A 16,889-nucleotide genomic window follows, 5' to 3' on the forward strand; every position below is an offset into this window, starting at 1 on the left:
TTCAGCCTCTTTGGAGAACAGTGTGGAGATTCCTCAAGAAATTAAAAACAGAACTTCCCTATGACCCTGCAATTGCACTACTGGGTATTTACCCCAAAGATACAGATGTTGTGAAAAGAAGGGCCATCTGTACCCCAATGTTTATAGCAGCAATGGCTACGGTCGCCAAACTGTGGAAAGAACCAAGATGCCCTTCAATGGACGAATGGTTAAGGAAGATGTGGTCCATATACACTAAGGAGTATTATGCCTCCAACAGAAAGGATGAATACCCAACTTTTTTAGAAACATGGATGGGATTGGAAGAGATTATGCTGAGTGAAATAAGTCAAGCAGAGAGAGTCAAGTATCATATGGTTTCACTTATTTGTGGAGCATAACAAATAGCATGGAGGACATGGGGAGTTAGAGAGGAGAAGGGAGTTGGGGTAAATTGGAAGGGGAGGTGAACCATGAGAGACTATGGACTCAAAAACAATCTGAGGGGTTTGAAGTGGCGGGGGGTGGGAGGTTGGGGGAACCAGGTGGTGGGTATTAGAGAGGGCATGGATTGCACGGAGCACTGGGTGTGGTGCAAAAATAATGAATACTGTTATGCTGAAAATAAAAAAATAAATAAATAAAAATTTAAAAAAAAGAAAAAAAATGCTATTTGCTCAGATCTTTAGGTGGGTGACTTGTATCATTCACATTGCAGCTCAAGTGTCCTTTTCATACATGTTTTTCCTTGCTACTCTAATGTTGCCACCTAGTCACTATTACATAGTCCTCTTTTATTTCACAAGTGAAATAATCTTTCTTTCATTTATTTACTTTTCTTTCCTTCCTCTCTAGAATGCTGACTCCATGAGAATGGGAAGTTTGTCTTCACTGTTTGGCAGATACTAGGCTCTTAAGATTTGGAGGAAAAAAAACAGATTTTTTTTTTATAAGTATCATTTTAGGCCCTAAGTAAATCAATCGAGTTGGGTGAGCTCTTTCAAGGCTGCCTTAGAACTAGCATAGTAAAATGGAAATAATTTAGTAACCACTCAAAAGCTACTTCACAGCTTCATTTAACACAGAAAAAATAACATTTTACTTTACCAATCTTTTGCTGAGTTTTATTTCATATTCTCCATCTATCGGTTCTCAGTCATTGTAAGACTGTACCTATGGACTACAGAGAACCCTAATTCTTCTCAGCAGCCCTTCCAAGAGGTTAGTTTCTTTAACAAGTTAGGATCTCCTCCTTTCTTAATGGCCTATAGAACCACTTTATATTGTCAGATTTAAGGTAAGGAGTCTGTTGGATATGCATGATCTCACCTTTCTTCTCTATGGACAATCACCTCTTGGACAGTATACACTGGTCAGAGTCCTGGTAGATTTTTTTTTTTTAAGATTTTATTATTTGAGAGAGACAGAGCGCATACGATCAGAGGGAGGGGCTGAGGGAGAGGGAAAAGCAGAGTTCAGCAGGGAGCCTGATGCCGGGCTTGATCCCAGGACCCTGAGATCATGACCTGAGCCGAAGGCAGCCGCTTAACCAACTGAGCCATCCACACGCCCCAGAGCCCAAATATATTTTAATATTTATTCTGCAAATGGGATTTTTATACAAATAATGAAAGCTTTCAAAAGATGCTATTATTACATGTACTGACTACATTATGAGAGAGGAAGATATTTCAAGAAAAATAAGGCTGCGGGTTGTTGAATACAACACCTTCCAGGCACTTCCTACCATCTTAGATAATAACATGAAAAGTCCCAAGAATTTTTAATCTATTTTAAGATGCATTTTTAAATGGCCTTATCTGTTTTTGGATCTTGGTAGACTAATGCGGAGAAAATAATAAAAAGATAAGACTTTTCTTCATTGCACGTGCCAATAAATAAGACAAAATCCAAGAATTACTAATATAACTTACACTCCTGAGAAGTTATGTAAGCTGGCATAGCCACGAAATAGTCAATGTACATATATGTAGCTGGGAGCTGTAGCCCAGATTTTTAACAAGAAAATCTCCCTTGTACAAAATCTCTCTGGCCTATTGCAATATTTTTCTTTAATAAAAATACAGCCCCCAGGTGCCGAGGTGGTTCAGTGAGTTAAGCATTTGCTTTCAGCTCAGGTCATGATTCCAGGGTTCTGGGATTGAGCCCTGCATTGGGCTCCCTGCTCAGCGGGAAGCCTCATTCTCCCTCTCCCTCTCCTCCTGCTTGTGTTCCCTTTCTCGCTGTGTCTCTCTCTGCCAAATAAATAAAATCTTAAAAAAAAAATACAGCCCCCAAATTAGAATTTCATCCAATAAAGCTCAATGTAAGAATACTTACACAGTCCAGAAAAGTATAAACTGGATGATAACAATGTACCTATGTCTGCTGTCTAAAAATAAGTATTTTTTTTTTAAGATTTTGTTTTTTTATTTATTTGACAGACAGAGATCACAAGTAGGCAGAGAGGCAGGCAGAGAGAGAGGAGGAAGCAGGCTCCCTGCCGAGCAGAGAGCCCGATGCGGGGCTCGATCCCAGGACTCTGGGATCATGACCTGAGCTGAAGGCAGAGGCTTTAACCCACTGAGCCACTCAGGCGCCCCTAAAAATAAGTATTTTAAGGGATTCCTGGGGGCTCAGTCCATTAAGGGTGTGCCTTGACTCAGGTCATGATCCCAGGGTCCTGGGACTGAGTCCCACCTTGGGTTCCTTGCTCAGTGGGGAGCCTGCTTTTCCCTCTGCCTGCCACTCTCCCTGCTCATTCTTTATTTCTCTGACAAATAAATATATAAAATCTTTGAAAAAAATAAGTATTTTTAGTGATTGAGTCTATTAACTATTATCATAAATCTTATTATCCACGAATTCATTTTTCTTAAGTAGTCAAATAGAGCATGTCAATAGGCAGTACTCAACAACCAAATTAAATCCTAAAAATGAATATTTACATTTGTTGTTTTGAACTTTTAAGAACAATTTCTTATGGAACAGCTGCAGAAGAAATTCAGCCTATTTAACTTATAATATAGTTGAATGAGAAATATCTATTGCATTTCAGTTCTTACTTCCTGTTTCTTATAATACTGACAGATATTGTAGTCTCCCTTAAGGAAGGGAACTCTGAAACCTAGAGGACTGTGTTTTGTCCTCTGAGAGGCATTTCTGCACCTCTTTGATCTTCATCAGTTGTTCCTAACATCTAACATATCTGTAAAGAAGCTACAGTCATTCTGAGAGGACATGTGCATATGAAACCCAGGAATCAAGCAAAAACTAAAGATTATTCTCTTGGAAGAATACCCTTGAAAAGTTCCCACAATCCAAGGTTATAGTTTTAGTTCTTTTCCTGGGGGACATGAAAATATTTGGAACACAACAAAGTAACAGTTCTGAGTTGTATAGATTATATAAAGGAAATTACCACAAAGCCGGGAAGCATCAGACTTGTGAACTGTTAGGTTTCATACCCTCCTCAGCAGTTAGAAATAATGGCAGAAATCATAAACCAAAATTACTGTAAATTTAGCTTGGAAGTGTAAAAAGACAGTATCTAATGTTCATTTTTCTCATTAGTTAGTAAATTTAACGGTTTTGGAAAACCCAAAAAACACTAAATGAAATTGTTATTTTCTTCACTGAACCTGAGTCTATAGTTTAAGTGCTTATGGAAGAAAACAGGTATAGGCTTTAACAAAATTACCAAATAAACCCCTTGATCTAAAACATTTCAAATTTGTTAAAATTAAAAAAAAAACTATTCCTGCTTATGTTTTTAATATTCATGGTAGCACTTTCAATATTATTAGAATATCTCAAGACATTTTCAAAAATAAAGGTTAAATTAACTTATTTCCAAATTTATCTATTTTTAAAAACCCTTTGAAGTATCACTAGTACAGATAACACATGTAATAATACTACACTTTAATTTCAGACACACACAACGAATGTGCTACCAAAGCAGCACAACACACAGTACCACCTCTACTATAAAAGACAAGAAAACCTTAAAATCAGAGATAACAGTGTGTTGTATTTGTATAGAAGTAATAGCTGACCCAAATGAGCGGGCATAAAGTGACATTACAGACAGACAGATTGGGATGCTAATGAAAGTGGTAGGTACACTTTTGTTATTTATACCTCCATAAAGCTGAAAAAAAAAAGTGGTAGGGTTAAGGAAAGGAGGAAGAGAAGAATTATACACAAAGGAAAGAGGTGATATATCACTATGTTGCCTATAGAACGTTATCCATCCAACCAACCAGTTATTAAAACACATACAAGGAACAAGGCACTCTATAAGGCTTGTTCGTACTTGGACCAAAGTCATGCTCTTTTTTTTTTTTTTTTTTGGATGGTTGCTCAGAGGGACCATCTGATCTCAGAACAGAAAAATCTAATTAGTACTCACTGAATTCACTCCCACTCTTGGTCTCATCAGTGACTCTTAATCTTTTAAACTCTGGGTCATTTGGTCCTCTAGTCATATTTTCAACTCTGAGAGTCTCCAATTTACAGCTTCAAACAGCCTCTCTTGCTACATACAAGCAAAGTAAGAAAATGGAATGGCTTGGTGTGAAAAGCTGGGGAAACACACAGGCCACTGGAATGATGGAGCTGTGCTCCAGGTACAACTTGGAGCTACATGCTTATCTCACTCTTTTGATTCAGAAACAGAATCTATATTAAATCAGTACCTTCTCTAAACCCCGTTCAATATAATGCATGATGTTCAACACAATGTATTTATTGCAAAAGGAAGAACACTGCTCTTGTACAAAAATGATGCTGTATGACAATGTGTACATCACTTGACCCTGTTAAGTGTCAGTTTCCTTTCTATAAAATAGGGATAATAGCTGCCCTGCCTACCTCACAGGGTCACTAAAAGGATCAAATAAGATAGTGTACTTGTAAACTGCTCAACCATTATTACCATGTAATAATTACTATATAATAACTATTATTAAAAGTTGCTCCTTTTAGAACTTTTCCCCGATGAACAGTTCAATTGTAAGGCTAGTTAGAACATCCAGATACAAAAAAATTAAATTAATAGGATTTTGAAGAGGATGACAAATAAAGAACAATATTGATAAAGATAACAGGTCAGAACATAGGACGTTAGTCCCAGAATTACAATAAAGCCCTGATGCAAAACCAGGACAGTTACGTGCTTACTCTTTGCAGACACTGGGCAGTTCCCCCAGCACACACAAACACTAAGCTGTACTGTGCTACTTTTAGGTGAATCACTGGAGACAAGTTGACTCTGGAGGTGCAAGGGGAGGGACTTCCAACCTCGATGATCAGGCTCTTCCCCCATCCCTTTAACAAACACTCCTCCTACTCTTTGTGCCTGGCCCAGTTAATGAAAACTATTCCTGCGAAGAAAATGGCTGTCAAAGATTTCTTTTAGGGAGAGTCTTGTAACTATGAGACACTAGCGGCATACCTACTTCGTCCCCGCATCACGAACTATTCTGAGGGGACAGGTTCAGAGTCAATAAAACCAGGTTATATTTTGTTTCTCTCAAGACTCGGGGGGCTCAACCCCCACCCCCTCCTCCCGCCCCCAAGCTTCAGCTCTCTCATCTGTAAGATGAAGAATGACGGCGCCTGTCAGCTCCATCCCATGGCCACAGAGAGGATGAACGAGACAGTGCTTGGAAGGCACCAGGAGTGGTGTCTGGCCAACACCAAGTCCATCCCTGATTATAAAGTATTATGAGTCCCGTTATGCCCTCCCACCTCAAGGAAATCGCCGGGTTGGAACTGACACCCGCAGTCACTGAAGAAAGCAACGCTAAATCCGGCCGGGCGTATCCGCACGGAATCTATTTCGGGGTGCGGGGTAGGAAGCGATAAGAGGGCCCGGAAGAAGGGGACAGGGGAAAGGAGGATGGATGGAAGGTTCACGATAATAAGCCTACCTGTTGTTCCGGATGCTGACCAGCACACACAGCACCAGCTCTAAGTAGGTGCGCAGCACTTCCAGCCAACGGGCAGAGAGCTGCAGGGCCTCGACTTCTTCCCCGCCAGTCCCGGTGTCCGCGCCGCCTCCGTCGCCCGGGCCGCCGCCACCGCTCAGGTAATTCTCAGCCGCGAACTCAACACGCAGCTCTCGCACGAACCAGCCGCACTTACGCATGAGGAATTCGAGCCGAGGCTGCTCAGTAGGGGAGACGCGGAGACAGATGCGGAGCTGGGGCCAGAGAGCAGGGTAGAAGAGGCACTCCCGCCAGTGCGAGCAGGAAGCTGAGGCCCGCAGCCGGTCGGGCGCGGGCAGGAAGGAGAAGATGTGCACGATCAGCTCGCTGGGCAGCGACGCGGCGCCTGCCGCCTGCCCGCACAGAGCCATCCGGCCCCGCCGCCGGCTGCCAGCCCCCGGCCGCCCCCGCAGTCCCCGGAGCAGCCCCCGCAGCCGTCGCAGCTGCTGCAGCCGCAGCCGCTGCCGCCGCCACCGCGCCACCCGGGCGGCCCCCGCTCGGGTTCGAGCTCCCGGCGGTCGGGGCTGCGGCACTGACAAGAACAACAACATCAATGACAAGGAAGAAGGGGGCGGAACCGTCGTGGGTCTTGGCGGAACCAAGTGCTGCAGAAGTTGTCAAGAGGGGGGATGGTCTCTGAAAGGGTCGCTTCCAGATAGCCAGCTTCTGGCTCCCTAAACTGTACTCAAGCGAGCCCGAGGCCTACATACTCAATAACTTCAATGCCCTCGCTTGTAATGTTTAGAGCCCAGAAAGTGGCAGAACTTATCGTAAAGAAACGGCAGATCTCCCCGCGCTTAGAGGCGGAGGCAGAGCAGTGGTAGAAGCTGAATTTGACGTCACCGGTGGTGGGAGGAGCCCTGCGAGGAGGAGGGCGACTTCCGGAAGAGAGGTGCGCCCAGTTGCCGGTAGGGAAGAAAGACACGGCACGTGACTTGGGACGCACGCAGGCCGGCGGGGCGGGGCGGGAAGTGCGGTTGGTGCCGGCGCTAGGCGGCTCATCCCATCTCTTAGTGCCCGCTGAGTCCCATCAAGTGTGTAAGTCAGTTAGTTAATCTGAAGGTTCAGGCGGTGGCAGTGGCGGAACTCGGGTCAGGGCGAGGGGTCTCGGAAGTTTCTCAGTTGCTGGTCGAGGACTCAGAGCCAGAGTGTCGGCGTGCGCGGTGTTTCTGAGGGGACCCACCCGCCCAGAGTACTAAGAGTTTATGAGAGGGAGCGGGCGGACTAACTCGGACCGGCTGTGTGGGGAAATGAGAAGCGCGGCGCTGGGCGGCCGAGAGCACAGACCGAGGCCGCAGGCGGACCGTCCTCACGGGTCCGCTCGTGCGGATGACCTCTGCGCGCACCTGGTCTGTGGGGGAGGAGTGAGGACAGCGCCACCCTTTGGATTTTGAGGGCGAGAGGGAAGTGAAGGCAAAGGAGTTCTGTCTCCGGGAGACTGTCCACCTCTTCTCCGGGATTCGAGGGAGGCTCGGAGTGCCCGGCTCTGAGATTTAAAGGCACTAGTTGAAAAGAAGCTGATGGTTATGATATACGTTTTCTTTAGTTTGGCGCCCGTAATTTCAGGGAAGGATTTTTTCTTTTAAGTGACATTTTAAAAAGGTTTTATTTATTCTTTTGACAGAGATCACAAGTAGGCAAAGAGACTGGCAGGGAGAGAGAGAGGAGGAAGCGGGCTTCCCGCGGAGCGGAGAGCCCGATGTGGGGCCCTATCCCAGACCCTGGGATCACGACCTGAGCCGAAAGCAGAGGCTTTAACCCACTGAGCCACCCAGGTGCCCCTCAGGGAAGGATTTTTAAAACAATGCCCTTCACTTGATCACAACTTGGGAAGTAGTAACCTGATCGGAAAGGACGGTGAAGTCAGAAAGGATTAAGTGATTTTTATGTAATAATTGAGGATTGCTTTAGTGAAGCTACCGCTTCAGAGCCTTCACTATGATCGTGGAAGAGCCTTGTTCTTTTAGTAAATACCAAGAAGCCGTTCTAGATATTTTTAGCTCTCTGCGGGTAAAACTCTCCATTCATGCTGCTCAAGATGGCTTTTGGTGCCTGTGTGCATGTACCAAACGATATCGTGGTGTTACCTGTAATAAGTTCTCATCAGCTAAGTACCTGTCCGAAAAAAAGCCATCATTCGTGGTAGGTCAGTTCTCGGAACCTCTGCCTGCGGGTGTTCTGTGTAATTATTATTATACTTTATGAATAATGAGCACTTACGGAAGCAGCCGTGAATGTAGGAATTTGAGACTTGAATTTTAATTTTTTTATTTCTTGAATTCACCGAAGTATTTTGAAACGAACCATAGACCTCTAGATATACCAAGACCTTCAGTATGCATCTCCATAAAACCTTACTTTAACTATATAACAAAAATATTATCACACTTTAAATAAGCCCTTAATGTTATCTAGTATTCTAATGCCTAATATTATAAGTTTTCATATTTATCCGTTTATCTTCCAAATGACCTTCACAGCTGTTTTATCCAAACCAGAATCCAGTTAAAGATCACATTTGTTTTTGTTTATGTATTTCAAGTCTCTTAATCTAGAATAGTCATCCCCCAACACATTTTTTTTTTCCTCTCTGATTAGCTGAAGAGAGGAGACTTACTATCGCAAAAAATACCTTCTCTTTTATAATTGTTTGACTATTTTCTCTTGGTGTTTAGCTTACCTCTCTAGTCCTTGAATTTCTAATAAACCTGAACATTAGTGGTAGAAGTTTGACTAAGTTGGTGACATCTTGAGCTCCCTCCTAAATTTACGTTTTGTTTTTCTCATTAAAACTAATCTCTAAGGTGTTATTTGGCTTCCTAAAAATGTGTAAATATCCCATCAACCATTCATTTAATGCCCTTAATAATAATTGATAATTCTTGCCTGAATCACAATTTTATTACGGGTTGCAAAATGGTGGTTTCTAATTCTTTAATTTCATGTATCTTTATTAATTTGCATTCTTCTGGATAGTAGAAGCTTTCTTTTATAAACTGGCAACATTTAGTTACTCCAAAATACAGGTTCTGTTGGAGAGTTAGGAAAAAAAAAATGCTTAGTTCGTTTTATTACCAATTTTGAAAGTAAGTTTTAGGACCTCAAGGAGCAACAAGTGAGTTTTTCTAGCTTTTATTTATTTATTTTTTGAATATCGTGTACTCATTGATTTTTGGTTTATTTTAATTGGTTATTTATTTTTTAAAATATTTACTTATGTAAAGAGACAGTGTGAGCAGGGGGAGGGGCTTAAGGAGAGGGAAAGAGTCTTAAGCAGACTTCCTTGCTAAGGGTAAGCCCATTGTGAGGCTTGATGTCAACCCTGACATCAGTACTTGAGCCAACATGCAGTCAGAAGCTTAGTCCACTGATCTACCCAAGTGCCCCTAGTTATGTTTGATTCACAAATTTGATGCTTTTAGAGTGCCTTTCAAATAATTCTATGTGATTGTTATTATTATAATAAAACTCCTTGAGCATTTTTAATAAATGTTACACTGGACTGGGTTGGAGAGTGAGGCTAGATTTTTATCATTTTTTGGTTTTGCTATGATCTAGCTAGGTGACATTTAAACAATTTGCTTAACCTCTTTGGGCCTTATTTTCTCCATCTCTATAGAGTTTGGATAAGGTTCCCTGCAGCTCTAATATTCTCTGACTTAAAAAGAAGACAAAACTTATTTAGACATATTTTACATATCATAAAATTCACCCATTTGAAGTATACAAGTTAGTGATTTTTAATAATTTTAACAAATGGTGCAGCCATCACTGTAAGACAGTTTTAGAACATTTCCATCCCTTTAATAAGATACCTCATGCCCATTTACAGCTAATTCTCATCTTACCCTCAGACAGCTACAAATGCACTTTGTCTCTATAGATTTGCCTTTTCTGATCATTTCATATTGATAGAATCATACAAAATATGATTTGTGTCTTTCACTTAGCATAATGTTTTTTTTTTTTTTTAAAGATTTTACTTATTTGAGAGAGAGACAGTGAGAGAGAGCATGAGCGAGGAGAAGGTCAGAGAGCGAAGCCGACTCCCCATGGAGCTGGGAGCCCGATGCGGGACTTGATCCTGGGACTGTGGGATCATGACCTGAGCTGAAGGCAGTCGTCCAACCAACTGAGCCACCCAGGCGTCCCAAGCATAATGTTTTTGAGGTTCATTCATGACGTAGCATGTGTCATTAATTCACTCTTTTTTATTGCTGAATAGTATCCCCCCCTTTTTTTGTTTTTTGTTTTGTTTTTATTTCATTTGTCAGAGAGAGTGAGCACAGGCAGGCAGAGGCAGAGGGAGAAGCAGGCTCCCTGCTGAGCGATTCGGGACTCGATCCCAGGAGGCTGGGATCATGATCTGAGCCGAAGGCAGGCGCTTGACCAACTGAGCCACCCAGGCGTTCCTCCCCGCTGCTTTAAAAAAATAAAAATCTGTCCATTCACCAGTTGATGGATATTTAGTTCCCAGATTTCGGCTGTTACAAATAACATTTCTCTGAACGTCTTTTGTGGACATGGGTTTTCATTTCTCTTGGGTAGATACTAGGAAAGTGCATGGTAGGTTGTATGGTAGTCCTAGGTGAAACTTTCTGAGACACTGTCAAACTGTTTTCCAAAGTGGATGTATCATTTTCCTTCCCAGAAGCAATGTATGAGGGTTTCTGGGGCTCTGACTTTTTGATGATCTTGAGATATCCTCTGATTGAGATTATTTTTCCTTATTCTTAGCATTTTGCTAGAAACTGCATTTTTCTCGGATACCATGGATACTTAGTTTTTAATTATTAGAAATTGTTCCTAAAGGAAATAAAAATATATCAATCTTCTATAAAATAAAAGCTTTTCATTTTTTTAAAAAGATTTTATTTATTTATTTGATAGAGATCACAAGTAGATGGAGAGGCAGGCAGAGAGAGAGAGAGATGGAAGCAGGCTCCCTGCTGAGCAGAGAACCCAACGCGGGACTCGATCCCAGGACCCTGAGATCATGACCTGAGCCGAAGGCAGCGGCTTAACCCACTGAGCCACCCAGGCACCCTTCATTTTTTTTTTTAAAGATTGTATTTATTTATTTGACAGAGATCACAAGTGGGCAGAGAGGCAGGCAGTGAGGGGGTGGGGGGGAAGGAGGCTCCCCACTGAGCAGTGAGCCTGATGCGCGGGGCTCCATCCCAGAATCCTGAGATCATGACTTGAGCAGAAGGCATAGGCCCTAACCCACTGAGCCATCCAGGCGCCCTGAAAAGCTTTTCATTTTTTAAAAATTATTTTTACTTTCATGTTAAATGAAGAATGGTAGTAATACTATTATTCATGAAAATAAGCTAAGACGTGAATTAATAAGATACGGTTCTTGCCTAGTTACCATAATAAAAGGGTAAATTCCAGTGATGGGATACATTTTGTTTATTTTATTAAGCAAGCATTTTTAACATTAATCAAATATTTATTGGGAATGTATATTCTTACCATGTTAATTTAACAAGTTAGATTATTTCTCTTGACATTTATGTATACTAAAGTATAAACTTTTTGATAAACCAACAAAATTGACTTCTAAACAGCAGAATGAAATAGCATTTTGTGAAGTTATAATGTCTGAATTCGGATTTGAAGTGTGGGAGGAAGTACTGACGTTATAAAGCTCATAAATACTCAGTAGTACTAAGCTCCTGGTTCCAAAAGTGGCATATTGTCACTATAGCAACTACCCATACTTATTTGGATCTGAAACCCGGGCAACAAATGGTGGATAAGACTATAACATCGAGATAGATATGTGCCCTGGTGGGTTGATGTGGTTTGATCTGTTGTCAGTCAAGTGTTTGTTCCATTTTTCTTATTATGTTTATTATGATTGATTAAAGTTTTATCAAGTTTTATTCAAGTTATCTTAATTTGTATTAATGTATTTTTTTGGAGAGAAATGGAACATTTAGTATTCTTCTTTTCTAACATGCCACACTGAGTGCTTTTTCTGTTAGGTTATTAGGATATTAAATATATTTGTACTGTAGCCTTTTTTCCATTGTTTGGCAAGTTGTCAAACTGTAGATAAAAATATATAACTTTTTTAATGCTGAATCATTTGCAATACTATAACAGAAAAAAATAACACATGACAGATTTTATTTTAGCTACATCATGAAAAGATGCTCAAGATGATCAGTGAATGTGCAAACTGCTTAAATGGAGACATCTTTTGAAAAAAATGTTTTTTTTTCTGAACAAGGTTTGGGTTTCAGATACTGTTGGCAAACAGAGATGACATAACTACCTTCGAATTATCTCTTATCATGAGTCCATAAATTTACTTAGAGGCACAGGAGCCTCCTGGGAAAATAGAATTGGGAACTTGATTTCTTTCTCTCCATACTTGTCTACTGGATTGGAATGGTTCCTAGTGAGGTCATATTACAGGAAAAAAATGAAGGATTGAAGGGAATTTATCTTTAGGGTAGGGAAAGTCTGCCCTGGTGAGCCGCCTGCAGGACAAAGGATCAATTTTTCCCCCCTCTAGGTACACCATGTTGCTGATAGCAGAACTTACTTTAACTGAGCCACTCACAAATTTGTTGTACAGGTTTTTGAATTGGAAGATCTGTATCCATAAAGCAGGAATTGATAGGTCATATTCTAAATGAGACCGAGGCAGTGAGAGAAGAATTGGGTCCAGAGCCATGTGATAGTGAGTGAGGAGGACTGGAACTTACCAGAGGATACTTCCCCCACTGGGAAAGTTGAAAGTTTCTAGATTTTCAGAAGACACTAAAACTAATTTTTTTAAAAGATGAAATGTCCTGATTGCTAGCTCATTCACATTAGAAACATTCTGTGGACTAAACCAAACCAGATTTCCTGTAGGATACCAGATTACAACTTCTTTACCTAAGAGCTCTCATACATGTGGACTGGAGCCACTGTGTCTTCTAATAGTAGGCCTATTAGGTAATTCCTGTGCTTTTAGGTCCACTTCCAGAGCTGCCCCCCCGCCCCCATTTATACCTTTCAGAATTTAAAGGGAAAAAAAAAAGGTTTAGCATGTTTATTTTATACCATTACTGATTTCTTGCCTTTATTCAAGAGCAGGATGGGTGTTTTCAGAGGTACCTTGTGTTGCTAAAATTTATTAGAAACTAAGTATTGCTGTTTGTGATGCAGTAGATTCAACCAATAGAGTTCCTTGGCTTGTTAAAATCGGTAACTGTTTGATATTAATGGTTTTAGTTGGAGTTATACAGCTTTGTAGTATCCCACAGTGGGGTACATAGGACTTTTACTCAAGGGGCACTGTCTCTAATTAATCATCTTAATTGGATTCCTTTGGTTGCTTAAGTAGTTTAATCAGGGAACTCTTTCTTTCTTTCTCTCTTTTTTTTCTTTTCTCATGGAAACTATAGGGAGTTTAGAGGACATCCATAAACAAATATCAGAGCATACCTGAGCCTCCCAGGGACTCGAAGGGGTAAATAAAAACAGGAACTAAGTTTACTCTCTTCATCTGCGAGTTCAGTAGTCTCTTTTTTCAGTAGGGGTTCTTGGCTTTTTCTTTTGCCCAGGGCCCCAAACTGCTCGCTCTATCTGGTCTGCAAGGTCTTCTATCTCAAGTATCCACTTTCATTTGCAAATTTGTCCTTTGTCTCCACCTGAAATTCTTGAAAGACTTTGGGTTATCTAGGTCTAGAATAGTAAAAAAGTTGGTGGCATTCTTATTGATTAAAATGAAGTGTTCCTGCTGTTAACCTTAAAAGTAAAATTGCCAGTTATTTTATGAGCAAACAATAGGTTTATTCAGGAATAGCAGAGAATTACAACCTCGGACAAGCAAATTATGGCAAAACTGTATTGGCAGGACCTGAAAAGGGAGAGGAACATTCTTCTGCAGACGAAAGGGGGAAGTTGGGAAGACTGTTAAAAAGTCCACTGTTAAAAAGTAGTAACCTGGGGGTTTGAAGTATAGTGGCTTTTCATTGGCTAAGCTGTAACTGTCTCTCACTGGCTGGGCTGTTACCGGTGGAGGAGGAAGGGCTTTCTTCAAACTCTTGCTAGGACAGTGGAGTAGTATCCACCTGTGGGGTCCATCTCTTCCTGTTGGATTTGCAATTGATTATGAGTGGTAGGGCATGAGAACTCCTTTGTGGAACCTCTGACTCTATTTTAGTGAGGTTTCCATTAATTAATTTTCACATTGCCCTAGTCCAATTAGCTGAATTTAGGAGGATGGAGTAATGTGCTGATTCTTTGTACAGATGGATATGGGGATTACGATGAAGAGGGGAAGCTTTCTTCAGAACAGGGTGTGGGCCAGCAACTACTCTGAAATCTATCCAGTAGAGTGGGTACCATGGCTCAGTGACTTTTTATGCAGAGGTGTCTTGCACTCTGTATTGAACAAAAATGCTCTATGTTGATAACTGACCTTTTAGATAGTTGTTGACTAGGCTTCAGATAGTTTCTTTGGTTTTCCTAGTGCTGGAATACCCACTAGACTTTTCCAGGTCATTCCAGGTTAAATAGCTGTAAGACTTTGTCATGAAGACCTGTATACTTCATGGTCAGTTACTGCAGTATTCTCATTGCAGAATTTAATATTTAATCCTTTGGGAAAATCTCTTAAGCCTATTAGGTGCTGAAAAAGAGAAATGAAGTGAATATTTTCATACAATAACATTAATTGGAGAGTTTCTTTGCTCCGGGGCAAAGGGGTTTCACTTGCCAGGCTGACTGTAATCAGTTTTAGATGCTGAGGAGTACTATGTTGAGGATTTTGGATTTTGAGATTGTTCTCTTGTTCTACTGGGAAGAGTGCCATGTTTGATTGCGATGTCTGTCATGGCTGCAGTTTTTGACCTGAGTGACCTATATTTTCTGTCCCCAGTCTGAGTTAATTATTGTCTAAATGATATAATATATTAGTGCTTGTTTTCTGCTTTCCTTTTGTTATTTGTATAATACATTCTTCAGTGGATTTTATTTGTGCCAATTCCTTATATTGTGAGTAGTGGCATATCCTGTAAGTATTCAATTTTACAGGTAACTTTTCTCAAATTAAGAATTTTTAAAACCACAGTGATATCAAATAGATTTTTCAATATAAAAATTTGTTGGCTCTTAACTGGGTTCTTTAGGAATATGAACTACTACTTATATTGAATATTAGTAGGGGAGCAGTGGGGTGAGGAAAACTCAAATTTTATACCACAAAGAAAATACAATAAATTTTCCATTCACTTGAAGGATACAGTTTCTTTCATGATATTTACTTTATATACAGGAAGATTTTAACATTTCTAAAATCTAGTCTTTATGCAAGAAGTTTCTAGTAGAAAGTTCATAATGTTTTTGTTGTTGTTGTTGTTGTTTAACTGAAGTAATGCATGAACATGGTAACAACATCAACAAAATACTTTTGATGAGAAATAGTTTCTCATTCCTTGCCTGCCACTGTCAGGCTTACTCCCAGAAACAAACGTTTTAAACTATATGGGTGTTTTGTTCTTCAGGTAACTTTAAATGACATGCTTCTCCTGCATTCCTTGAATGATTAAACATCGTCTGTCTGCTTCCTCTTACAAAAGATGAAGACTTAGTTCAATTAATTACTCCTCCATTTTTCCCAATCTTTTGACTAATACTTGATAATTAATTATGAGTTTAGTTTTTCTCTTGGTTGTTAGATTAATCAGCTTTTGCTGCACAGTGTCACATTCTTTTGTGTACAGAAGGGTAGATTATGGCAGATTAGATAACTGTTCAGCACGCACTTCTCTCTCATCCACTGTCAAAGGAAGAGTATAATTTGCCTTTTACACCCATTAATGATTTTAGGCATGGTCTCACAACTTGTTTGGCTAAGAGAATGTAGGAAGTTACTTTGCACCAGTTTTGAGTGTAGGCCTTAAGAGGCATTAAATGTTTCTAATTTGTCACCCAGGGAGTTTCCAGCCTTTGTATAATAAAACATGTCCCAGTCATTTTTTTGGCTGCCATTGAGCCCTTGATGGAGAGACATGGAGAAGATGTCAACTTGACCTACAGTATGAAACAGAGCTTCCTCAATTCACCTAAAAAATTTATTTCTAAGTGAGAAATATATGCTTATTTTATGTATGCTACTGAGATTTTGTGCTTGCTTATTTTGCATTAAAAACTGATTGATATAAAATGGATACCTAGAAGTAGAGTGTTGCTGTAACAGAAATTTAAAATATGTGTCATTTGTTTTGGGACTGGGTGGTCAACAAGAAAACTATTATAGAAGGCTGGAAAAAATGGTAAACTATATTATGTAGTAGCAAAAAATTTGATAAAACTGTTGTCTGTAGTAACATAGAAGACAGCAGATGTGACTAATGAAGTTAGTATTGGGCAAGGAAATTTCAAGGCAGAATACTGAGAACATGAGCTGGTTGCCTGTAACCTTACAGGATAAGGTACAAGAGCAATTCAGTCTACCGTATCTGACCTCTTGGTCCTGATTATTCATATCACTCCTATTCCATTTGCCTAGTTTGTCATCTTAATATGTATGTATGGTGGACCATGCCAGTTGGCAATCTTTCCTTTAGTGTTGGTGGACAGAAAGCTATGAGGCTGCTGGTCTTCCAAATGCCACAAAGAGGAATGCCTGTCTCAGTCACTAAAACAATAGTGTAACGTTAATTTTTATGATGATGTTTTTTCCTCCCTCTCTTTTTTCCTTTTAAGAGAAGGCCTCTAATTAATAAGGTACAGGTTGCTGAAACAAATAAACCTGAAAATTTCCATTTTTAATAAAATAGTTTTTACTTATTTAATGGTTCAGTGAGGATCTTCCTTTCAGCAGGCAGCTTTTCTCTGCCTGCTGAGAATTCCTTCTATCTTGAGGTTCTGTGATCTTTAAAATGCCTGTGATTCTCTGTCTTCTAC

At 40.3% G+C, this 16,889-nt stretch overlaps 1 protein-coding gene and 1 long non-coding RNA gene across 2 annotated transcripts in view; one reads left to right on the forward strand and one right to left on the reverse strand.

The window, feature by feature from the left end:
* FBXO33 (F-box protein 33) overlaps positions 1–6,538 on the reverse strand; it is a 36,202-nt gene extending 29,664 nt beyond the window's left edge. The window contains exon 1 of the mRNA XM_059373123.1: positions 5,916–6,538. Coding sequence (XP_059229106.1) covers positions 5,916–6,523 — 608 coding nt within the window. The 5' untranslated portion in view covers positions 6,524–6,538. The remainder of the gene's footprint in view (positions 1–5,915) is intronic.
* Positions 6,539–6,902: 364 nt separating this feature from the next.
* LOC131998798 (uncharacterized) overlaps positions 6,903–16,889 on the forward strand; it is a 34,281-nt gene continuing 24,294 nt past the window's right edge. The window contains exon 1 of the long non-coding RNA XR_009398869.1: positions 6,903–7,010. This is a non-coding gene — a long non-coding RNA (uncharacterized LOC131998798). The remainder of the gene's footprint in view (positions 7,011–16,889) is intronic.

This window comes from Mustela nigripes, chromosome 13, assembly GCF_022355385.1.
Source record: "Mustela nigripes isolate SB6536 chromosome 13, MUSNIG.SB6536, whole genome shotgun sequence".
Taxonomy (NCBI): Eukaryota; Metazoa; Chordata; class Mammalia; order Carnivora; family Mustelidae; genus Mustela; species Mustela nigripes.